The following is a 22,248-nucleotide window of genomic DNA, read 5'->3' as shown; positions in this document are numbered from 1 at the left end:
GCTATACCCAAGGTATCCCCAGGAAGCTTATGAGTAAAGGAAGGAATGCCTATAAATCACACCGATGCCTACTGTAAGCGTCGCTATCAATATTAGGTCTCAGTCACTAGGATCAATCGATGCCTGTGGCATCAGGCAATGATTGCCCATCAAAGAAAGCCATACAAAGAGCCGGTGATGACATATTCGCGTCAGCCAGCGGAATCAACCGATTCTGTTCTCTATCTACCTAAAGTGTCTCAAGTCGTACACCACTTCCTCCTCTCCCACACTTCCTCCTCTCCACAATTCCTCCTCTTCCACCTCTCCCACACTTCCTTCTCTTCCATCTCTCCCACACGATCCATCTCTGAACTTTTACAGACAACAAAATGCATAGCGGCCTAAGTTCCTATATCTGGATCTCTGAAGGCACTGAGATCACTACTGAGGCTCAGCCCAAATATCAGTTGCCATCTCGGACATGGATTATCATTGAAAAACTCGGGGAGGTTGCTTCTTTTATAAACCAGCAGGATATCGATCACGGTCTTAAGCCCGGAACCACAGCTGCAAAGTTTCTCTGCCACCTAAAGGATCATCCGGAAAAGCAAGCATTCATACGAATCCATCGTCAAATCCCTATCGAGGGCACCGACTTTGCTCCCCCTGGTATCCGAGCTAGCCAAGCATTCCCGCAAAGAGAGAATAGAGAGTTGGAAGCATTCAAGGCGCTGAAACGCCAGAAATTTCGTTTTGTTCCCCCACTCCTAGGTTACCAAGAAGGCACACAGGGACCTAACGAAATCGTTCCTGGTGGATCTGAAGTCTTGATTGTCTGGCAGAAAGTTCCGGGGAACCCTTTATCCGAGGACTATTTTTGGAGTCTCAAAGAACAGGAACGCGAAAATATCCGCAGAGAATTCCGTCGGGTTTACCAGTAAGTTCATATTCTTAACTCTACCTACAGATAATTTAAGACTCTGACCACTCAAAAAGAGGAATTTTGCAGTGCGGTGTCACACCATGCATGCCCTCCTCCAAAAAGCTCATATATGATACATCTACTGAAAGGATGTATGTGATATTTCTTTACCGCTGGTCGAAGATTCTTAAGTGGATACTGACTCTCGTTCTCGTCATTTAAAAGGTACATTTCCGGGCTCCGATTAGCACTCCCTTGTGATAAAGCCACACAGTTTCGAGATGCAGACTATGTCTTGTACGGATTGGCTAAGCGGTCTCGCGATACCGGTAGATTGATACTATGACGACAGTGGACAGCGAAAACAACGAAAGAGGAGGAGACTATTGAGTCGACTAATCTTTACCCGAACACTTATCCAGTCCGAGGGAAAGCGGAACTACATCCAACGCGCGATATGGCTGGGGGGTAAGATTCCTTTAAACCTGTGAATCTTCGGGTAATTGAGTTCTATGATGTTTATGACGCGCCCTGCTTAGCTATCATTTTGACTAGAAGTACTTTGCATCAATAACTTATTCAAGCGAATATCTCATCTTTATTCAGCCGGAACAACGTTGGTCGAACTTGGCTCGTCAATAAGATCTTGGGCGCCATTAGCTGCTGTAAACAGTGTAAAGATTTTACTTTGCGTCCGCGGATGAGACGGTCGTTTTTGCGCCCCAGGGAGTCAAGAACACGACTATTGTGACGGGATCGCCTAAATCATTGGGTTATTTGGGACCGAGGGTCTGTGTCTTTGGCAGGGGCAACAGTGGTCAGCTGAACGAGAGAGTGTTGTACGTGACTACCGCTGGAGGCTTGGCGGCCCCTGTTAATGGCACTACCACGGAGGGCGGAAAGTTCATTGCTCTTTATGCTATATCCATGAACTCCCGAGCATCTGCTCTATATTTGGCAGATGGGCTATACATCTTAGGATTGTTTCACCAAAGGCTCGGTCTTCAAGTTACGAGTAGAGGTTTTTGGATCCTCACTAATGAACCGCGATTGCTACTGTGCAGAACTTATCTTAAGCAAAGCTGCTCAAGATGTCGTCCTTCACAAAGGATGTAATGGAAATGAACCAGTTAAGAAAAAAGGATCAAATATTTATAGGAATGAGCCGGTGCTGATAACAGTAAGGCTCGAAGGGTGTTAAATCCGACAAAATATAAAATATAGGCCAACACAAGCATGAGATGCCATCAAAGGTATCAGTACTCGAAGACGAGCAAGGTCAGTTTGGCCCTCCGCCAAGACCTAATAATAATCAGTTATCGGAACAGTAATGCTAGGGTGAAGGAAACCCACCTGCAGCGTAAGCCAAATACCATGTGCGAGAGGCACCTCCATCAATCCAACTGTAATCGAAGTTGTCCTGGCTGAAGAAGTCCCATGATTGCTGAGGATCAATAATGGCAAGATTGGCAAACAGAACGCCTTTCCACCCGCCCTCAACCCCGTGAGCTGGTGTGAGAGAACCAGGCGAGAACATGTCCTTCCATTCTTGAGCGACAAAGTCATGTTGACGAGTGTAAGCCGAATGAGGAAGAAGAGGAAGCATGTGGATTCTGCGACGATGATCAGCCCTAGTTTGCTTGACAAGTCAATGATAGAAGCATACCCTTGTATGAACTCGAGGTTGGCGCCAAAATAGGTAGTATGGTCAACCTTGTTTTCGAATAGCTGGAATTGGTCAGTACGTTCCCGTGGTAGGTCAAAGCATGGGTAAACTCACAATTCCAGTGACTCGGTTGCTGGTGAAGTTGGCTGGCTGGTTCTGATTATCCTGCTTCATCAAGAAGTAGCTATCCAGGGAGTGACGCATGATTCCGAGCATCATGTTTCCGCGAGCTTCCATGCTGCGGTCTCCAGTAGTTTGTCCCCACATCTTAATGGCATAAGCAAACATAGTGTCTTCAGATGTGGACTCCTGGTCTTTTCCGTCAAAAGACTCAAACAGACCCTTGGCCCACGAGTGTCCATTGTACCAATCAAAGGACCGGGAAAATGGGAAGTACTCGTCGTTCTCGACCGAATTTCCAGCATCTCGAACGAGGGTGTTGACCCAGTTCTTGTTCTCTGCTAACCAATCCGGATCGAGGGCACCAATGATAGCTGCAGCATGGATGAAATAACCGTAGTGGAAATGGTGATCGTTGTAAGCAGTGTTACCGAAATCCTGATTCAAGTCTCCATTGTACCCGGCAGTAGAGACAACGCCCTTCCACACCGAATCATAGGCAAGGGGATATTGCTGCTTGTTCTGAACAAAACGAGCAAAGGACTTCTTCAGCTCTCCCAAAGCCTTGGTGGCGCTTCCATCATTACTTGTGAACTGGTTAACAGTGTAAATCAAGGTGGCAAATTTGCTGAGGGCCTTTCCACTGTAGTACATGCTGTTAAGGTCGGACTGCGCCTCAATATCCTGTTTCAATTCCTCCGATGCGGCTTTCAGGATGACCTGTTGAGCGCCCTGAGACAGGAGATGTGCGGATCCATGGGTCGGTGACCACGGAGCAAACCCAATATTCACTGGCAAGTTGGACTCAATCATGGTCCACTTCTCTCCTATGACCGCAGTGGCCTTTCCTTTGGTCGTTGTGCGCAAGTGGATATCAGTCACGCGGCCTTTTGTATCATTGTCGAACGATTCGATATGATGAGGCAGGGCAAACATGATCAGGGGCGTCCCATCGGCGTATTTGCCAGCCTTGGTCCAAGAGAGACCATAGGTGCCTTCGTCCGAGGTGACGGATCCATGAATGTGACCAGCAAGAGGATAGACGCTGCTGGAATTGTCAAACAACTTTTCCCCGCTTGTTCCAGCAGGATTCTTAGCAATTTGCAGGGTACCGGCATAACCTTTGGGTCCTTGCAAAGCGTTCTTGGAGGTGAGATTGAAATGAGGGTCCTTGCCATCGTCAGGCGTGGCATACAGCAACCAGACGGTCTCGTCCTCGAGGAAGACTTGATACTTGAAGATACCAGGCTTGGGGGAGCCTGCGTTGACGACCTTGCGGAAGAAAACGCCACTCTCAAGGATCGGCTCCATACCATCGTAGAGAGCAGTCACGAAACCCATACCTTGAACCATTGGAAAGGTGATGGACTGCGTTTTAGAGGAGGTTTTCACCACTGCGTGTGCCGAAAACGCCTTTGGTTGTTCAACGTGCAGTGTTGACTTTTCATCCAGCTCCTTTGCCGAGAATATGATGTGCTGCAGGCCAATGGGGTTGATATAATAGCTCACGGGGCTCCCAGAGATGTTGTGGTTCTGGGGTCCGTATGCCAAAAGATTGGCTTCGACGTGCGATACTGCCATGCCCCAGCTCTGGAGATGGCCAGTTCCCTTAGACCAAGCAATTGAGTATGGCTGTGTGAAGCTTGCATTGGTCTGGGAGCCGAGGAAGAGTCCAGCATAGAACTTGTTAGTCTGGATGGCGTCCTCGGTAAGAGCCTATTCTTTGGTAAGTATATCTTCTGAGCATAGTTTGAGATATACTGACATGCTTGTTCTCCACTGGATGGTCGTCCCGACTTTTGATGCTTGCTGCTGGAGGGCCAGTCGCAACTGGGCTAAAGATATCCTGACCGCTCATATCGGAAGCCTGGCTGGGGGCTGAGGCCTGAGGCTTGTGCTGCTTACTAGGAGCTGAAGCAGCCACAAGTTGATCTGAAGAAATAGATCAGTTTTCGCCCTCACAATCCACGTTCTTCTTGAGCCCACCTGTGATAGTTCCTACAGCCTCCGGCACGGGCTCAGACGTAGCCTTTGGGGCTTGTTCGTGAACAACAGACGAGCTCGGCGTGGGTTCGTTGTCAAAGAAGTTGTTGAGACCATCTAAGCCTTCAAATTCGGCAAAGTCGCCAAAGCCACCAATACCGAAATCGTCGTCCTCGTCGTCCTCGTCCTCGCCGTCGTAGTAGCTGTTGTCTTCGTTCTTCTGGCTATTCAGCTGGCGGCCCACGCTGTAAATAGGGAAAGGTTGTTGCGCCGGATGTCCCTCGTGCTTCAATGCCACTCGATAGACCTACCGCTCAGCGTCAGTTTCTATCTTTTTAATGCCATGCTTCATTTCATGCAACTTACCGGTTTGGTCTCGGGTACTAACAATCTATCCTCCGGGTTTGATGGAGGATATTGGGTTTCAAAAGCTGTCGCCGCCCCGGTGGCCGTCGAACCGGCTGGATTTGGCAGACAAAGCACGCTATCTGCGGCAAACAGACATGTTAGCAAAGCTTTCGCCTTCCAATTGATTGCCCTCTCCATGGTTCTTGGTATATCTTGGCAGAATTGGCCGACTTCAGATACAGTTGTCGATTTTACTGTTCTATGTCTTGGCTGTGGGCCTCGATATCGCCAACCCCAGCAAAGGATTATGGGGGCAATGTCGGTTGTCGAGGAGCAACTCTGATCCAAGAAGAGCAAAAGAAACAAACCAGGGTTAATGCCATGGATGGCCAGCGACTTACAAGTATGCTCTATCAAATTCCAGCTAACACGGACTTGCAGTCCCCGAACTTAGGCCTTTGCCCTCGAATTGTTGATCGTGGCCTGGAGTTGGAATCTGAGCTTGCCGATCCACGCACGGTCGAGCCGCAAGATCGCAATAATGCCTCACAGGGAGAATGAAAGCCAGTCTGAGAGCGCGCGGAAGTTCGCGTAGCGTTGTCGCGCGGGAAGCTCAGCAATGTAGGGTGGGCGATCACAATGCGTTGCTGGGAGGAAATTTTGGAATGCGGTGCGGGGGAAACAACAGACACGGACCTCATTTGTCCCTTCTGGCGTTTTCTGAGATGGCGAACAGGGAGGTCTTGTCCGTCTGTCTTGCCAACGAACGATGATGCCAAGCCTGGCTGCCTTCGCTCCCGCCTTTAGCTCCTCCCTTTCCCGCATCCACGGTCGCCCTGGCACTTTGTTCGAACCTTATGCCTCGTCATCCTTGCCGCCTTCAAGCTCGCATAGTCCTCCCTCAGCCTACACCCTCGCCCGAAAGCTTCGTTCTCTCCAGCCACCCCGCTACTTCCAAGTAGTCGCCTGGACAGCCGTCACGTCCCCGCTCGCCTTGTGGAAGAACGCTGTGGCTCTACAAGTAGGAGGCTATCAAAGCAGCCACATACTGGGTCGGGGGAAAAGTCTCATTGTTGGATCCTATGAGTCAACTGGCGATCATCCGTTCACATGGACGCGCCGAGATGGTCCAGGTTCGTGATTTTCCTCGTGAACTCCCCTCACGTCAAGATCCAACGACCAGTCATCTCGGACGCTTGTAGGAGTCAGTCTCGCTCAGCCTCATCAACCTAGTATCCAACGTAGCTACCACTGTAGATATTCTAAAAACTCATCTCCTGGATCGTTCACTATTCCCCAGGTGATTCCATTGCTGTTTTGTGGCCTGAGCAGAAACTTAAAAGTACAGATCCCTCGAGAGGGATTTCCAAGGTTTCTTCCGATGTCTGAGTACAGTGTACCATGAATGAAAGGTTACGGATCTCAAGGCTGGCTGAGAAATCGCCACAGTCTTTGTTGCCAGTGCATACTCCGTACAGGAGCAAACACCCTGGAGGCTTGGCAGATCCGCATAGGCAAGATTTCAACCAGTGACCTGGAAACCCTCTTGCGAGATATGTAGCATAATTTCAATGCCTACAACTTGGAATCGATAGTGCCGGTAAGTGCTTTCATTGGATACTGGCCAATCCACGGAAGGTTGAAGCTGTTGAAGCTTGGTCTCATCCTTGTACCTGAAGCGGTGGGTTTTATATATCCAAAACATAATGTTCCGCTGCACCGTGATCTTGATTCGGAAGCCCCACAAGCAATTTTGACGATTATGTAGAAATTACAGACATCATGATGTTTCGGATAGAAGATAGGAATACAAAAGGATACTAGCAAGACGAACGAATGGATTGGATATTGATAACAATATCTCACAAGGTTACATTGTATGAAGCTCCCGTCCGTCACCTGGGGGCGAGAGGGATCCAGGAGAGCCTCGTCGGGCAATACGGGGTTTCTATTGGCGCTAGCCGCAATAAAATGAATTGGAGCGATGATAGATCGTCCTCGGAACCAGTGACCATTATTTTGGGACCCAATGGGGACCGATTTCTGAACAGACTCAGCGTGGCATGGATCTGCAAAGGGAATCCACTTCTGATATGGAGGGCAGAGCGTCTCTGAACCCACAAGCCAGCTTTTGGCCCTTTGGACCAGAACAAAACTCACCAAAAACCGAAAACTGCAAGCCCTAGTAAGCTGGAAGCATAACTGCATGAGCGTCGGGATCGCCAAAGTGTAGCTGGCCAGGTTTCTGTAGATCATTGGTCATGCATATGACATCCCTGCTGCCTGCAGGCAGGACCCCAGTATAACCAGCGAAAGGTCGAGAACGATCATTCGATCTCAATGTCGATGCCCGATATGAACCTACGCCAGCCACGAGCGGCTGCAGGAGACCGAAAGTTTTCCATTCCAAATGGTCATAACGTGGCGTTCTGATGCACGCAACAGACCTGCGCTATTCCCTAGCTGGTGTGATAGTGTTTACTTGATTGCGTAGCAACTCACTCTCCAAGATAGCTCGTCTATCTGCCCCACCCTGCGCCTTGTTTCCCAGCTCGATTCCTCCGAGCATCTTTGCTCACCTTGCAGGAACCAGACGAAAGCCCCCCCCCCCCACTTTATCAGCTTGTGGCCCACGCGGGTCGCCCTTCGACACGCCCTGACCTGACGCGCGGTCCACTTATTCGCTGCAGCTGCAAAGCCCCTGAAGGAGCTGATCGACACGTCGAAAGGATCTGAAGACGGGATGTTTGCTTTTTCAAACGAGCACGGGAAAGTGGTAAGCAGCCGGGTTCAACATATAATCTTGAATCCGACCCCGATCTACCCAAACCCGCCAGATCGTGATCGCGTTCACGTCATTTTTTAGTGCCCGCCATGCAGTCCTTTCCGCCAACGCCCCCCACTTCCGATTTGGAGCTCTGTTGGAAACCAGCTATTGCGACCGTGAGTCTCGGCACTAGCGCTTTGCACTCGCTGACCGCGAAAATCGACGCCGCCGCCCGCAATGGCCAGCAGGGCCTTGAGCTCTTCCACGACGACCTCGCGCAATTCGCGAAGACCCTCTCCGCCACCGCACCGGACCCGGCCCGCACCGATCGAGCCTACGAGATCGACGCCGCACACGCCATCCGTGATCTCTGCTCCAAGCGGGGTCTGCAGATTCTGGCTCTGCAGCCCTTCCGTCACTATGAGGGCCTGATCGACCGTGCCGAGCACGCTGCCCGCCTCGACGAGCTGCGCCACTGGGTCCAGCTCTGCCGTATCCTCGGCGACGACCTGTTCATCCTCATCCCTTCCTCCTTCCTCGATGCATCCAAGATCACCGGTGACCGCGACCGCATTGTAGCGGATCTGGTTGAAGCCGCCGATCTCGCGTACCCGACGCGCATTGCGTACGAGGCGCTCGCATGGGGCACCTATGTGAATACCTGGGAGGACTCGTGGGAGATCGTGAAGCGGGCCAATCGCCCCAACCTGGGTCTTTGCCTGGATACGTTCAATATCGCGGCCCGCGTGTGGGGGGACCCGACCAGCTCGACCGGCCGCCTGCCGGAGCACGCCGATAAAGACCTCCAGGAATCGATGGCCCGTCTGGTCAAGGAGGTTGATCCGCACCGGGTGATCATGGTGCAGCTGGCTGATGGTGAGCGGGTCGATCCCCAGTCTGGTTTCCTGCAGGACCCCACACTGCCCAAGCTATTGACTTGGTCGCGCAATGCACGCCTCTTTCCCTGCGAGGAGGAGCGGGGCGGATACTTGCCCATTCGTGAGGTGGCGGGCGCATGTTTGAATGGACTCGGCTATGCCGGATGGGTGAGTATGGAGGTTTTCTCGCGAACTCTGCTCGAAGATGACCCCACGGTGCCTAATGAGCATGCCGCTCGGGCCAGCCATTCCTGGCAGCGAGTGCTGGGGATGCTGGGCCCCAACCTGGAGAAACCCCAATCCAGCGAATAAAACATGACTGCTAAACAGGTGCGGGTTTGTCCCATGTTCGAACGATCCATTTCATTTATTTCAGCGCCGTCTATGGGGAAAGGATATTTCGTTGACCGATCCAATAATTCTTATTCCATGCAAGTCTCATTATTTTATCACGCATTTCATTATTTCGGGAATTTCTACGGCAAAGGGTATCTCGTTGACCGACTCAAATTTTTCTTACACATGCAAGCCTGCCATGTTTGAGGTTTGCATATCATGATTTCGGGGTTTATCTACAGGGAAAGCATTATGACCGATTCTAGTATCTTTTAACACACACAAGCCTTCCATCCAATGTCCACATCTTCAACTTATCAGACCGATCAGAAATTTCATTCAATGCTACTGACGAAAAAGTCCTGCTACGCAGGCTTGGCCCAATGGTGTTGGATCTATAATGCTCCTTATGTACCGGCATTGACTAACGCCATGGGGTGGATTCAAATTATCGATGTTTCCAGGCTTGTAGAACCAGTAAGACCGGTATATATAAGCGTTCATTTAAATTTCTAACTAATTATTGAACAAAAGGGGGAATGAATATGAACAAGGGCGAAAAAAAAAAAGATTCGTTACATCTTCCGTCAGAATATCCACACATGACCATGAATCATGCGAGCTTCTCATGCAGGTGGATATTAGGACCCTGCGTGTACTTCATGCCGTCATCAATGTTGCCTTTGAGGGCGAACTTAATGTCCTTCATGTAGTGGTCACGCGGTTGCCATGGGCCACGATCGGCAGCGAGGGAAGAACGCGGTCGGCAACATTGATGTAAGTGGAGGTGAGATTCAGCAGAGGTCGGCGTTGAATAGTCGCCTCGAGCTCGGGAGTCATGGTCGGGGTAGCAGCGATCAACTTGCGCGTCTTCATCGAGTTGAGCAGGCGAGTGATGAACTGCGCAGTGGCGTCCGAGCCCAGCGTCCACGAAGCGTTGGTGTATCCAATGATGAAAGAGGCATTGGGAAGGTCCTGGAGCATGACTCCGTTCCACAGATAGCGGTGGCCAATATCAACCTTCTCGCCGTCTACCGATAAGGTAGCGCCACCGGCGATCTGCAGCTTGAGACCTGTCGCGGTGATAAGGATATCGGCGTCTACAGTTTCACCGGAGCTAAGCGTGACCCCCTTCTTTGTGACGGTCTTGATGGTATCCGTCCGCACATCAGCCTTCCCGCGACGCAAGCTCTCATAGAAATCACCATCAGGAGAGACGCAAAGACGTTGGTCCCACGGATTGTAGCGGGGGGTGAAGTGAGGGTTCACAGGGATATGCTTGGGCAACTCTCTGCCCGCACGACGGTTGAGAATCCAGCGGGCGATGGAGGGGAACCGTTGACAGAAGAGGAAGAAAAAGCGAGAGCTCAGAAGCCAAATGAAGCGTTGCAGCCTGAGATAAGCGGTTGTGGGCATGAAATATTTGAGAAACCAGCTAGAGGTGCGATTAGGAAGCGAGAGGATATAAGAGGGACTGCGCTGGATCATGGTCACTCTTTCGGCTTTCTCGGCCAGGTTTGGGAGCAGAGTGATCGCAGTGGCACCACTACCAATGATGACAATCTTCTTATTCGCGTAGTCCAGATCCTCCGGCCAGAACTGAGGATGAATTAGCTGGCCTTGGAAATTATCCAGACCCGGAATCACAGCCTCGAGCGGCTTTTCGTAGTTGTAGTATCCGGAAGCGAAAATGACGAATCGAGCGGTATAGGTCGTCGGGGTCCCATCGCGCTCCACTTGGAGAGACCAAGTACTGTCGTTGCTTGACCAGTCCGCAGACACGACGCGGTGGTGGTACTTGATATGCTTGTCGATTCCAAACTTTTCGGCGGTCTCGCGTACGTAGTTCTTGATCAGGTGACCCTCTCCAATGGGCTTGTCGAGGTTCCAAGGGTTAAACTGAAATCCGAAAGTAAACAGATCTGAGTCCGAGCGAATGCCTGGGTAGCGGAAGAGATCCCAGGTACCTCCGAGGTCATCACGCGCCTCGAGGATGGTATAGCTGAAGCCTGGACATTGGTCCTGTATGCGAAAGCCGGCGTTGATTCCTGAGACGCCTGCGCCGATGATCACTACGTCGTAGCGCGTTTCCGCATGCCCATTAGCGTGTCCGTTCATGGTGGCAGGATGGCAGTGAATACACAATGGTGAAAGCGCCCCGATGGAGGGAGTCGGTCCTTTTTTAGATTTGGAGGCTCCCAAAGAAGCACATGCCTCGGTTTATGGTGGGCTGGATCTTCGCTCTGGATACTGTTTGGGACCAACTTGGGCCAAATCGCCCGGGTGGATTTTTGGGTTCTTACCGAATGGGGCATTTGCGGGGCCCCATTGCATCACAGGAACCTGCGCCAAATCACAAGGGCCAGGAGTTCTATGCATATGGTAGCTCGCGAGATGTACGCACTAAGACAAACTGCTCGCCATGGTTGCCTACTTTCGGGCCATCAGCATGTCTTGTGAAATGGGGGTGGTTTGTGCCATTCACCTTCCCGCGGGAGTTGAGGCGCTCCTAACTCTAGAGGCTCCTTGAGGTCCTGGTTCGAGTTACACAGATCTCAATCCTATCGAAAACCTAGCTGGTACATCTGGAGATCGCCCTGACTTTCACGAGATCATCAAACCACCAAATCTTCAACGTGTCGTTGCATGACCACGGAAGCTGTCAAAAATTTCACACTCTTCCAACTCTTCCAGCGCTCCAATCATGGTGAATTCTGCTTGCTTCTGGCCGAGGGACTCCACTCGACTCCAGCGGTGGCCTCGGTCCCAAAAGGCGGGAAAGGAGCAATATCGTCCCAAAGAGGAAAGAATAAGGTCGATCCTCTCCATGCTCTGGAACGACGATGATCGCTGCCTAGTTAGGAGAGCTCTGCGAAGCAGATCGTCGCTCTTCACCTCCGAGGTTCAATATGCCATCATGTCCCCCGCCACTTTATCAGGCGCGCCAGGTCGCGCAGATTTGACGGTCGTATGATTCCACGATGGCCCTCACCCGAGCAAAGTTGACCCTGGCTGAGGCCCTGGACTTTGTGCCAGCGTTAGCCTCCATTGTCCTAGCGGGCTTCTATGCCCTTCTGACGGGTCTTTGGCGTACAGAACGCCAGGCAAAGACCCTGTTCCTGCATTTTGGCTATGCGATCTTCCGCCAGGCTACTGCCCGGCTCTCGCCCCGGCAGCTCCAATTCATCCTGCCACCCACAAACAAGATCTACGAGCGGTATGCGCGGAAGAGCGGCCAGGTTGCCGAGACTGTGGAATTGGAACACGGGGGCCTGGGCCATTGGGTTGGCGACCGCAATGCGACCAACGTGATTGTTTGGTACCATGGTGCGCAATTACCCAGAGAAAACCTGACTTCTTGAGATATACTAATTGAATCTTCATTGTTGCTTGCAGGTGGCGGTTTCAACTTGCCTGCCAACGAAGGCCACTTCAAATTCTTTGCTCAGATCATTCGTGATCTTGAGCGTGTCGGCAAGAGCGTCGCCATCTTCTCGCTCACGTATACCCTTGCCCCGACGGCAATCTACCCTGCCCAACTACGGCAAGCAGTGTCAGCTCTGCGCCATGTCATCGTCGAACAGAAGCGGGATCCCGCCAATGTCTTCCTGGCCGGTGAATCGGCGGGCGGCAACCTGGCCTGCGGTGTGCTTTCGCACATTGCTCACCCACACCCGGAAATTGAGCCTTTGACTCTGAGCAGCAAGCTTGCTGGAGCGATTTTGATTGCGCCATGGACACTCCTTGACACTGAATTCCCGGATCAGGAGATTTACCATGGCGGCGATCTTATCACACAGGCAGTCGCCGTTCCCTGGGCCTCATCTTATTTGGGAGATGCCAAACGTGATTACTACACTGATTTATCTAATGCCCCAACAGAGTGGTTCAAATCCTTACCTGTGCATCACATCCTGATTACCGCCGGAGGTAATGAGATCCTGTTGCCTCTCATCCTTGACTTCGCTGAGAAGCTCAAGACCGGGTTTCCTAACGTCGAACTGTTCGTTGGAAAGCGCGAATGTCACGTTGCTCCCGTTTATAACCTAGAGCTTGGTGACAACACCGAGACTGAGCAAGGAAAGAAGGTCAAATCGTGGTTGAGTGAACTTGCTTAATAGGGGGCAGCTTTGAAGAATCATGAACTGTATCGTACTCGTGGCTCTAATGTACCACCTGTCAGCCGTTGGCCGATTCTGCCGCTCCCTACCGCCCTTGATGCCAGCACCATCTGAACTACGGTCGTCCGAACACATGCGAAAGTGGATGGTAGGGTGGTCGGAGTTGGTTATTAGATCGGTCGTTGTAGCTTCTTCTTCTTTCACTTCTCCTCTTCCCTCCTTAGCTTTAGTATTCTAAATTGAAATACTGTTATTACTATGTCCCAACTCCGATTAGGTTTCCCCTTGACACCACTGTATATCATATGAATACTATGTATTATATATATTATTGGCTTAATCAAAAGAATATATTACCTAAAAGAAACGAACCAGAAACAAGAGGGATCCATATACTTGTAGTAGTTAATATCTAGCCAGCCAGCTTAAACTTGACATCTGGTGACAGACCTTGGCCGTAAGGCTCAGATCAAGAACGTTTTCAAGAACCTGAACCATTCATTCTCTCTCGTCTCAAGTCTCTTATTAGGCCAAGATGATCTGGCCAGAAAGTTCTATCAGATAGGCAACCTCTTTCAGGTACGGATTCTTCCACGGACAATTCCGAAAGAAATATACAAAGTCCGGATATTGCGTTTGCTTATGCAGTATAAAAGTGCAGCGTCACTCATCAGCTTCACCTTACACTTCGATCATTTCTCGGTCAGTTTCGCCTTACACATCGATCACTTATCCATCATCAAATAATCCCTCTGCCTCTCAACTCCTTACTTGCGGTGATCAAAACAGTAACTTACTAAAGCTATTCAAGCAGTAGGTATTTTACCCCCACGTTCATCTTAGCATGAAGCATACCCTACTAAATTGAAACAAAAGCCAGACATTCGGTCAGCATGGCATCTACTACACGGAGGAGGACCAAACAAGTCACGGCATCTGAGCTCCCCACTCTTCGGATTGGGCAGTTCCGCACACGAACCAGCAATACCAACAGTCTTGCTTTCAAAGGCCCTCTCCTGCCCTGGCCTAATTTCATACGGGATGTGGACGCAGCGATCACGTCTCAGAGATGGAGTACAAGAGTGATAAAACACACTGAGCGCCTAGATGAAGAGGTAGTGGAGATTGGCGACGAGTATGGGGTTCAGGGTCGCTTCCAGCAATGGATAGGCTCCGTAATGGGTCATGTCTTCCAAGCTCAGGCGATAGATCTGCATTTTGCGGACTTTAAATGCCTAGGACACCGATATTCTGGCACTCCCGACACGATCCTGCAGACCAGTCAGACCGAGCTGAAGATAGTAGGTGAACTGAAGGTACCATGGATCAGGAAACACAGATTATCTGGTCTCGCCGCACAATCACTGCAGTTCAGGCATTTACTCTCCGACTCGATTAACTACATGTATGATCTCGACTGTATGTACGGCTTCTTGAGCACGTACGATGAGACCATATTCCTGAAGCAGGAGCTTGTCCAAGGGACGTGGAGAATATACTATTCTCCTGTCATCCAAGGATCTGCAAGATATGTCCCGGCCAATCAGAACGCTGGCCAGCTGGTTGTTTCAGTCAGGCAGTGTTTCCTTCATGTTGCGGAACTTGCAGTTCGCGAGGGACCAGTTACGAACAAGCCACTTAAATCCGCTTGGTTCGGCAATTAAAAGGAGTTTGGCAGATGATCATCAATAGTTGCAAGCAAATTTTTGAATCCTTCCAAGTTCTTGCTATGTAAGGTATAGAAACGTAGTCTATTCACAGCTCGAGTAAAGACAAATCAACCAACGCGGTACTCTGTTTTCGAGCAACCAGTCGGTGGAAGTGGAAGGAGAGAGAAACATGGTGCATAAAAATTTGGATAATACCTGGATCCCTCAAAATACAGACGCCTAGGTCTATGGCCTTTTCCGCCATGACGGCGTATCGTTGATGCCTCCAGTATCAGGCGCTGCTTGGCTATCGACACGATATAAAGTGTCAGCGTCACGCCCACGTCAGACAGCTTCTGAACCATCTTCTGACATATCTTTCTTTGTTTCCTATCTGCCACAGTTGTATCGACAGTCGTACCAAACTTCCTTCTCACACACGATTCTCTCTCCCAGCCTTTACAGATAACATGGATCCCTTCGAAAGTTCCTATATCTGGGTCTATGAAGGCACTGAGATCACTACTGAGGCTAAGCCCGAACTTCAGCTGCCATCTCGGACATGGATTATCACCAAAAAGCTCGAAGAGATAGCCAATGTCACAACGCAGTGGGACATCGACCATGGTTATAAGCCTGGGTGTGCTGGTGCAAAGTTGATCTGCCATCTAAAGGGCCATCCGCAAAAGCTAGCATTTATGCGAATTTATCGTCAAATCCCTATCGATGGTACCGCATTCGCCCCCTCTAGTATCCGAGCTAGCCAGGCAGTCCCGCGAATTTCGAATTGTGAGCTGAGGGCATTTATCACGTTGACACAGCAAAAATGCTCTGGCATTCCCAAGCTCCTAGGTTACCACGAAGGTACACAGGGACCTAACGAAATTGTCCCTGGTGGTTATGAAGTCTTGATTGTCTGGGAGAAGGTTCCGGGGAACCCTTTATCCAAGGACTATTTTTGGAGTCTCAAAAAGAAGCAACGCGATTGGATCCGTGAACAATTTCGCCAGATCTACCAGTAAGTTCATATCCTTAATCCTTCCTTACAGGTGTTTCGTTAAGGGACTAACTCTTCAAATAGACAGATTTTACGATGTGGAATCACGCCATTGAATACTACCCCCGCGAGTCTCACGTATGATGAGTCTACTGGAAGCCTGTATGTGATTTTTTTTCAACAATGGATGAACACTCCTAAGTGGTCACTAACTCTCATGGAATAGATGCTTTTCCAATTTTGAGGCGGCAGTCCCTACTGATCCAAAGAAACGGTTTCGCCAAGCAGACTATGTCATTTACGGATTGGCTAAGCCATCTGACCGTACTGATTGGCCCGAGGACACCAGTGGATGGCAATGGTGAAGAAAATGGGGAGGGGATTATTGAATCGGTCAATGCATTTCTATGATCGTTTCAGACGGGTCTAGCTCAGCTATCTTTTTGACTAGAATGTCTCTGCCTCAATGATTATTGGAGCGAGTTTCTCCACCCTATTCGGCCGGAAGACCCCTTCATCAACGTGACAAGTAATAAGACCTGATTTCGGTCGGATCTTTCCGACGCTACTTGGACTTGGTAGGTGCCCTATGCTTCCAGTGGAGTGCCACGAGGAGGGAAGCCCCACTGTCTTAATATCGAACTAGAACTTTAATCGCCGCGTCAAGGACCCAGTTGCCTCTCGGACCATAAGCTACGGCATAGATTCCCAACTTAGGAAACCCAAGAAGAAGATCCCCGACGTCATCCCAGCCCTACAAGCGAGACACTGAAAGGACCCACAGGGCTCACCAGAATGTACCTCGGCATAAAACTAGACATTAGGAGCAAGGGGAAATACACTTAAGCTGACTGGAGACTCATTTATTGAGTGGCTTACTAGTGTCCACAGGTAGACGAGACAGAGTACGAATCCACCACGCAATGGACCGTCATTTCACGTGGTTGACGAGTGGGCCCTTGCAGACGTTACCGACTTACCGTACGAGGTCTCCACCACGATCCGCTGATTGACCGATTCGATCGGATCAGATACGAAGGAGGAAATCTAGACGTAGGGAATCTGTACTAAAAAAAAAAAAAGTTTCCATGGCATTCGCATGCCATTCCTATAAGCTCTCCAGGCGCCCTCTTGGCCGTCAGTTCTTCCCCTGTTTTGCCTCGGGATAATTCCAGTCAATCCAGGATGACTACCCCTCGGAGTGTGCAGCGTCTGCAACAGACTCTTTCCCATGTGCAGCCAGCACCCGGAGGTCTAAAATGGTCGCATGTGGAAGGACCAAGCACTCCAGAGCTCTTAGATATTACTCTGGGAGAGCTCCTGACCCTGCAAGCACTGCAGTATGGTGATTACGAATGCTTGGTTTTCCCCTGGACCGGGGCGCGTTGGACTTATACGGACCTGAAGGAGGAGACCGATCGCCTGGCAAGAGGTCTGCTTGCCATGGGAGTTCAAAGGGGTGACCGGGTCGGCGTCATGGCCGGCAATTGTGAACAGTATATTTCGCTATTCTTCGCCGCAGCTCGGGTTGGGGCCATTCTGGTGGTGCTGAACAACACCTATACTCCATCAGACCTTTATTACGCCCTTAACCACAGCGGTGAGGACTCGGATGTGTGGGATCGACTATATGGCATGCAGATAGGCTGATCTCGTCGTTTTATTCTTCACAGGATGCCGGTTTCTTTTCATGACCCCGCGTATTGGACGCCACAATCTTGAGGACATGTTAGCCGAACTCGGACCAACCCCCAAGCAGCGCGGAGCCTCGAAAGACCTGGAAGAGATCATCATCTTGCGCAATACCTACCAGGACTTCACGAGTTATAAAGATGTTATTGCCCGGGGCTCTCTACACGCCGCTCACGTCCTTCAGGACCGCGAAGCGGAATTACGATCGAGCGACGTGTGCAACTTACAATTCACCAGCGGCTCCACGGGAAGCCCCAAGGCCGCTATGCTGACCCATTCGTATGTGAAACCTACGAGATGGTACTAGGATTCGCAAAGCTAATGATATATAGCAATCTCGTCAACAATTCCCGCTTCATTGGTGACCGTATGAAGCTGACCTCCTTTGATATTCTCTGCTGTCCTCCACCCCTCTTCCATTGCTTTGGACTGGTATTGGGAATGCTAGCAGTGGTCACCCACGGTTCCAAGATTGTTTTCCCTAGCGAGACCTTTGATCCCAGGGCTGTGCTGCACGCTGTATCCGATGAGAAGTGTACTGCTCTCCACGGCGTACCGACCATGTTCGAGGCCATTCTCAGCATCCCCAAACCCAGCGAATTCGACACTTCCAATCTGCGCACCGGGATCATTGCAGGCGCTCCAGTTCCTCGACCGCTAATGAAGCGACTGTTTGAAGAGTTGAACATGACCGAATATACTAGCAGTTATGGTACGTGCGTCACGCAGGCTAGGTCTCATAGCTCGTAGCCTCAGCTAAAGAGGTCTGCCAGGTCTTACGGAAGCGTCACCTACATGCTTCAACGCTTTTACGACCGATAGCATCCACACCCGACTCACAACTGTCGGCAAAGTCCTTCCTCACGCGCGGGCAAAAATCATCGATGCCCAGGGCAATATTGTGCCCATCGGCGAGCGCGGCGAGCTCTGCATGGCTGGATACCAATTGATGAAGGGATACTGGAACAACGCGGAGAGGACAGCTGAGGCACTGACGACCGACTCCGAGGGCACAGTCTGGCTTAATACCGGTGACGAAGCGTCCTTTGACGAACAGGGATACTGCACCATTACCGGTCGCTTCAAGGATATTATTATCCGGGGTAAGTCGCATCTGTAAGCTAAAACATTCGATGCAATCACGTCTAACCATTTTTTTAGGCGGCGAGAACATCTATCCCCTCGAGATCGAAGAGCGACTGACTGCCCACGCATCAATCGAGCTTGCCTCCGTCATCGGCATCCCAGACCAGAGATACGGAGAAGTGGCGGGCGCGTTCATCCAATTGGCCCCCGCCAGAGCCGACCAACCGACGAAACCCTCCGCACCTGGACCCGCGAAACTCTGGGTCGTCATAAAGCTCCACAATACGTATTTGTTTTCGGGCAGGAGGGCATCCCTAGCACTATACCCGTGACGGGTAGCGGAAAGGTTCGGAAGGTGGAATTACGGCAGCTGGCAGTGAGGGCGCTGGCGGGACGAGCGGAACGAGCAGCGCAAGCATGAATCTTCCAGAGCGGCCCAGAAGAAAAAAAATGTACAATAACTATTGATTCTAGAAGGATTGGCACTAGTCCCTAATGTGGGCATTCTGCCCTAGTGACTTTCATTGTTTTTTCTTTTTATCGAGCATTCGAGGCCTAGGCTAGAACGAGCGGCATGTTTACCGGAGTTGCCCGCGTCAGAATTCTTATCAGATGAAGCGATTCGAGGGGGTTCCTTCACGACGGTGGGGCCTCGCGTAGCATCCGACTCACATGAACCACCTCCCAGATTGGGACGTTCCCCTCCCAGCAAAATTTGGCGTCGGGCGTGGCCGCGGATCCTTCCAAGGTTTAATCAGATTAGATGCGTAATCTTGTCTGATCAAGAATCGTGCTGTAATTGGCTACGTTGTCTGATATTAGCCTCAAAGATTACCGCGCTAACCATGTCTGGAACAGCACAGTATTGGTTACGCGAAGGCAGACGTATTCTTCATTTGCTATGTTCCCACTGCACCAAAGAGGCAAGACTTGACGAGGTTGCCTCTCACCGTCTGCTTCTGCGCCTGTCATTGCTGTGTGAAAATTTCCCCTTAGGCCCACTTCTACTAACTCCGATTACCACCTCGGGACAATTTACCCAGAGTGTGTCTTACCTCCACAAATCCTGAATCCTACCCTTATGCCCTTGTTGGTGGACTGCCTTGCCCGACCACGAAGTCCTTGGCTCGGAGCCTCCAATTCCCAACCGAGGTCGGATTGAAACACGCCATCCGCATCCAAGCGATCCGGGTGACTAGCAGGATCCTGCATCTCCCCTAGCCAACCCTTGAACGGGAAGAAAGGTTTCAAGATCCGTCAGTGGTCTAGCTCATTGGTCAAATCATCCGCTTTCTAGAAGGCCATGTCGGTTTCCTAGTCGACGTAGTGTGGAACTCACTTGGGGTCCGCGTGGGGTGATCACGGCTACGACATCCGAATTGTAAAGAAATTGCCCTCCGCGGGAGATCACCCCGTAGACTTCCGGTAGAACATATACTTGCACCCTCTGGAATAATGAAACAAGACAAGGCAATCGTGCCAAGCCCAAGGAGACCCCGAGGGATTGGTTTGGGTGGGGAAATTGAGGTCTCGCTAGGGAAAACCGGGTGGAACTCGGATCTGATAATTTTACCCAATGCCCAACCCTTGACGAATGCACGCCCGATGTCGCATCTGATAAGATCCTTCGAAGTGCAGCTCCACGGACGGACCATATCTGATCGCATGAACGGGGTCACGGTGGGCTTCCCCATTTGACTGGTTTGCCTTCTCATCTTGTTCTCCCTACCTCACTTCTCTCCTTCCGCCTCCTCTAAACCGCCTGTGATTTTCCAACACAGAACGAGATGCTTCCCAACGGCGGCGCACTGGTTGGTTTCCCAGCCGTTCGGGTTCTCATTGTGGGGGGGTTCTTACGGTGGTCTCGCCGCTGCATTAAACCTTCACGATCTGGCACGAGGCCGCGTCGCTCGATTTGACTCTAATCCCGAGGCCAAAGTACCCGCATATAAAGTCCCTATCCAAATGACCATTGTAGACGAGCGCGATGGCTACTGTATGGTTTCTGGGTCAATCGTTATCTTTTATATTTCACTCACAGTCTTGCATAGACCATCTTATCGGATCTCCCAAATCCCTCGCCTGCGAGAAGTTCGCTGCGGAGTCATGGACTCGGTTCCAAGACATCCCAGCCCTGAAGTCGCCGTATATCAACTTTATTCAAGGCACCGTCAGCACTATCAACCCTGCAGAGAAGGTCGCCCATATTCTCGACACAGCCACCAAAGCGAACCGCATTGAGCAGTACGACTATCTGATTGCGGCCTCGGGCCTGCGCCGAGTGTTCCCTACAGTGCCGCAATCGTTGCGACGGGTCGAGTTCCTGCAAGAAGCCCAGCGGCAATCAAAGGCTGTGACTAACGCCCGAGAAGGCATCGCTGTCGTTGGAGGAGGTATGTGAAAGTTCTAGTCGCTAAATCACAACGCGATATTCATACGAAATATAGGGGCCGTTGGCGTGGAAATGGCCGCCGAGTTAAAAATCCTCCATCCCCAGAAGAAAATCACTCTGATCCATTCCCGAGACCGACTGCTGTCCTCCGAGCCACTGCCCAATGAATTCGCCGAGCGAGTGCTCACTGTCCTCCGCGAGGTCGGGGTCGAGACCATCCTCGGCCAGCGCGTCATCGACACCACCGCCGTCGACACCGAGACCGAGCAGCGCATGTGGCGACTTACGCTGAGTGACGGCCGCCAGCTGATAGCCGGGCATGTCCTGAGTGCCATATCACAAAGCATTCCTACCTCAACGTACCTCCCATCCGAGGCTCTTGACGAAGACGGCTACATCAAGATCCGTCCATCGTAAGATACGAATCGCGAGTGGATTTCTCCGTACAATATCTAACGCATCACAGACTTCAATTTGCAGGAGATGTTCCCAACGCAGACGACCACTTCGCAGTTGGAGACATCGCCTCCTGGACTGGTATCAAGCGCTGCGGTGGCGCCATGCATATGGGCCAGTACGCCGCGAACAACATCCACCAGCGCATTCTCTCCAAGCGCGACGGGATCCACCCCGCCTACCAAGAGCTGAGCCCTTTCCCATCTCTCATGGGCTTAGCGCTGGGCCACAAGGCTGTCACTTATACTCCAACCGACGGGACCAAGGATGGCGAAGAGTTGCTGGCGCAGATGTTCGGAGACGACATGGCTAAGAGCAGTACGTATACAACCCTCCGAGTCCAGAAAAGAGGAGCCACTAACTTGCAATTCAGTATGCTGGAATTATATGCGCCTGAACGAAGCATGCCAGACATGATGCAGCTTGAATAGCTCAGCATTCGCCAGCAGTTTCCCCTATGTAGTTCGATATCCTTTGTTTGTTACCCGTGCAGCGTTCGGACGGAAGTCCTTGCCAACCAGACCCAGTATCATAACTGAGCGAATTATACTATACTCGTGCAGGAAGAAAAGAAAGAATAAATGGAGCCTGCCCACATTATACCCTTACGACCCACCTACATTCCCCCCTCGGTAGCTAAACCCCGTAGTCCTAGCCTCCGCTCCCTAGCCTCCGCCTCCCCGCAACGCCTCTGCCAACACGAGACACATACGGACGTATTCCTTCCAAAGCGATCACAGGCCCCGGGCTGAAACAGGCGACAGGTGAGGCACACGACGAAGAAGCTTCCCTGGACAGACAGGTGCGCGCCGGGTCCATACCGCGCCAGGCCTTGGCGGGGCTTCAGCCCACA

The 22,248-nt window shown here is 51.1% G+C and overlaps 11 protein-coding genes across 11 annotated transcripts; 9 read left to right on the top strand and 2 right to left on the bottom strand.

Moving 5' to 3' along the window:
* Nucleotides 1-371: 371 nt before the first annotated feature.
* On the top strand, nucleotides 372-923 carry N7468_002700 (uncharacterized protein; the record flags this gene model as incomplete). The annotated part of the gene is made up of 1 exon (XM_058471997.1): nucleotides 372-923. One exon carries the CDS (start codon nucleotides 372-374, stop codon nucleotides 921-923), a length of 552 nt encoding a protein of 183 aa, XP_058335138.1.
* A 1,260-nt stretch (nucleotides 924-2,183) lies between these two features.
* On the bottom strand, nucleotides 2,184-5,219 carry N7468_002699 (glucan endo-1,3-beta-D-glucosidase; the record flags this gene model as incomplete). The annotated part of the gene is made up of 7 exons (XM_058471996.1): nucleotides 2,184-2,206; nucleotides 2,258-2,517; nucleotides 2,571-2,632; nucleotides 2,685-4,406; nucleotides 4,456-4,601; nucleotides 4,653-4,980; nucleotides 5,040-5,219. The coding sequence occupies 7 exons, from the start codon at nucleotides 5,217-5,219 to the stop codon at nucleotides 2,184-2,186; spliced, it is 2,721 nt and encodes a 906-aa protein (XP_058335137.1).
* A 571-nt stretch (nucleotides 5,220-5,790) lies between these two features.
* Nucleotides 5,791-6,162, top strand: N7468_002698 (uncharacterized protein; the record flags this gene model as incomplete). Its single annotated transcript, XM_058471995.1, has 1 exon — nucleotides 5,791-6,162. The coding sequence occupies one exon, from the start codon at nucleotides 5,791-5,793 to the stop codon at nucleotides 6,160-6,162; it is 372 nt and encodes a 123-aa protein (XP_058335136.1).
* Nucleotides 6,163-7,895: 1,733 nt separating this feature from the next.
* On the top strand, nucleotides 7,896-8,978 carry N7468_002697 (sugar phosphate isomerase/epimerase family protein; the record flags this gene model as incomplete). Its single annotated transcript, XM_058471994.1, has 1 exon — nucleotides 7,896-8,978. One exon carries the CDS (start codon nucleotides 7,896-7,898, stop codon nucleotides 8,976-8,978), a length of 1,083 nt encoding a protein of 360 aa, XP_058335135.1.
* Nucleotides 8,979-9,707: 729 nt separating this feature from the next.
* N7468_002696 (flavin-containing monooxygenase) lies at nucleotides 9,708-11,120 on the bottom strand (the record flags this gene model as incomplete). The annotated part of the gene is made up of 1 exon (XM_058471993.1): nucleotides 9,708-11,120. One exon carries the CDS (start codon nucleotides 11,118-11,120, stop codon nucleotides 9,708-9,710), a length of 1,413 nt encoding a protein of 470 aa, XP_058335134.1.
* Nucleotides 11,121-11,706: 586 nt separating this feature from the next.
* Nucleotides 11,707-11,976, top strand: N7468_002695 (uncharacterized protein; the record flags this gene model as incomplete). The annotated part of the gene is made up of 1 exon (XM_058471992.1): nucleotides 11,707-11,976. The coding sequence occupies one exon, from the start codon at nucleotides 11,707-11,709 to the stop codon at nucleotides 11,974-11,976; it is 270 nt and encodes an 89-aa protein (XP_058335133.1).
* Nucleotides 11,977-11,983: 7 nt separating this feature from the next.
* N7468_002694 (lipase/thioesterase family protein) lies at nucleotides 11,984-13,120 on the top strand (the record flags this gene model as incomplete). The annotated part of the gene is made up of 2 exons (XM_058471991.1): nucleotides 11,984-12,329; nucleotides 12,399-13,120. 2 exons carry the CDS (start codon nucleotides 11,984-11,986, stop codon nucleotides 13,118-13,120), a joined length of 1,068 nt encoding a protein of 355 aa, XP_058335132.1.
* An 896-nt stretch (nucleotides 13,121-14,016) lies between these two features.
* Nucleotides 14,017-14,787, top strand: N7468_002693 (uncharacterized protein; the record flags this gene model as incomplete). The annotated part of the gene is made up of 1 exon (XM_058471990.1): nucleotides 14,017-14,787. One exon carries the CDS (start codon nucleotides 14,017-14,019, stop codon nucleotides 14,785-14,787), a length of 771 nt encoding a protein of 256 aa, XP_058335131.1.
* A 455-nt stretch (nucleotides 14,788-15,242) lies between these two features.
* N7468_002692 (uncharacterized protein) lies at nucleotides 15,243-16,134 on the top strand (the record flags this gene model as incomplete). The annotated part of the gene is made up of 3 exons (XM_058471989.1): nucleotides 15,243-15,790; nucleotides 15,854-15,931; nucleotides 15,996-16,134. The coding sequence occupies 3 exons, from the start codon at nucleotides 15,243-15,245 to the stop codon at nucleotides 16,132-16,134; spliced, it is 765 nt and encodes a 254-aa protein (XP_058335130.1).
* Nucleotides 16,135-16,954: 820 nt separating this feature from the next.
* On the top strand, nucleotides 16,955-18,968 carry sidI (putative long-chain-fatty-acid-CoA ligase; the record flags this gene model as incomplete). Its single annotated transcript, XM_058471988.1, has 5 exons — nucleotides 16,955-17,369; nucleotides 17,443-17,740; nucleotides 17,794-18,173; nucleotides 18,235-18,577; nucleotides 18,623-18,968. 5 exons carry the CDS (start codon nucleotides 16,955-16,957, stop codon nucleotides 18,966-18,968), a joined length of 1,782 nt encoding a protein of 593 aa, XP_058335129.1.
* Nucleotides 18,969-20,329: 1,361 nt separating this feature from the next.
* Nucleotides 20,330-21,826, top strand: N7468_002690 (putative pyridine nucleotide-disulfide oxidoreductase AMID-like; the record flags this gene model as incomplete). The annotated part of the gene is made up of 4 exons (XM_058471987.1): nucleotides 20,330-20,543; nucleotides 20,599-20,940; nucleotides 20,995-21,352; nucleotides 21,406-21,826. Coding segments are annotated over 4 exons (1,335 nt in total), but the record flags the coding sequence as incomplete, so codon positions are not given.
* Nucleotides 21,827-22,248: the final 422 nt, after the last annotated feature.

This window comes from Penicillium chermesinum, assembly GCF_028974085.1.
Source record: "Penicillium chermesinum strain IBT 19713 chromosome Unknown utg000002l:1.0-5270490.0:1.0-5274688.0, whole genome shotgun sequence".
Lineage (NCBI taxonomy): Eukaryota > Fungi > Ascomycota > Eurotiomycetes > Eurotiales > Aspergillaceae > Penicillium > Penicillium chermesinum.
This window is presented reverse-complemented; position numbering and strand designations above follow the sequence as displayed.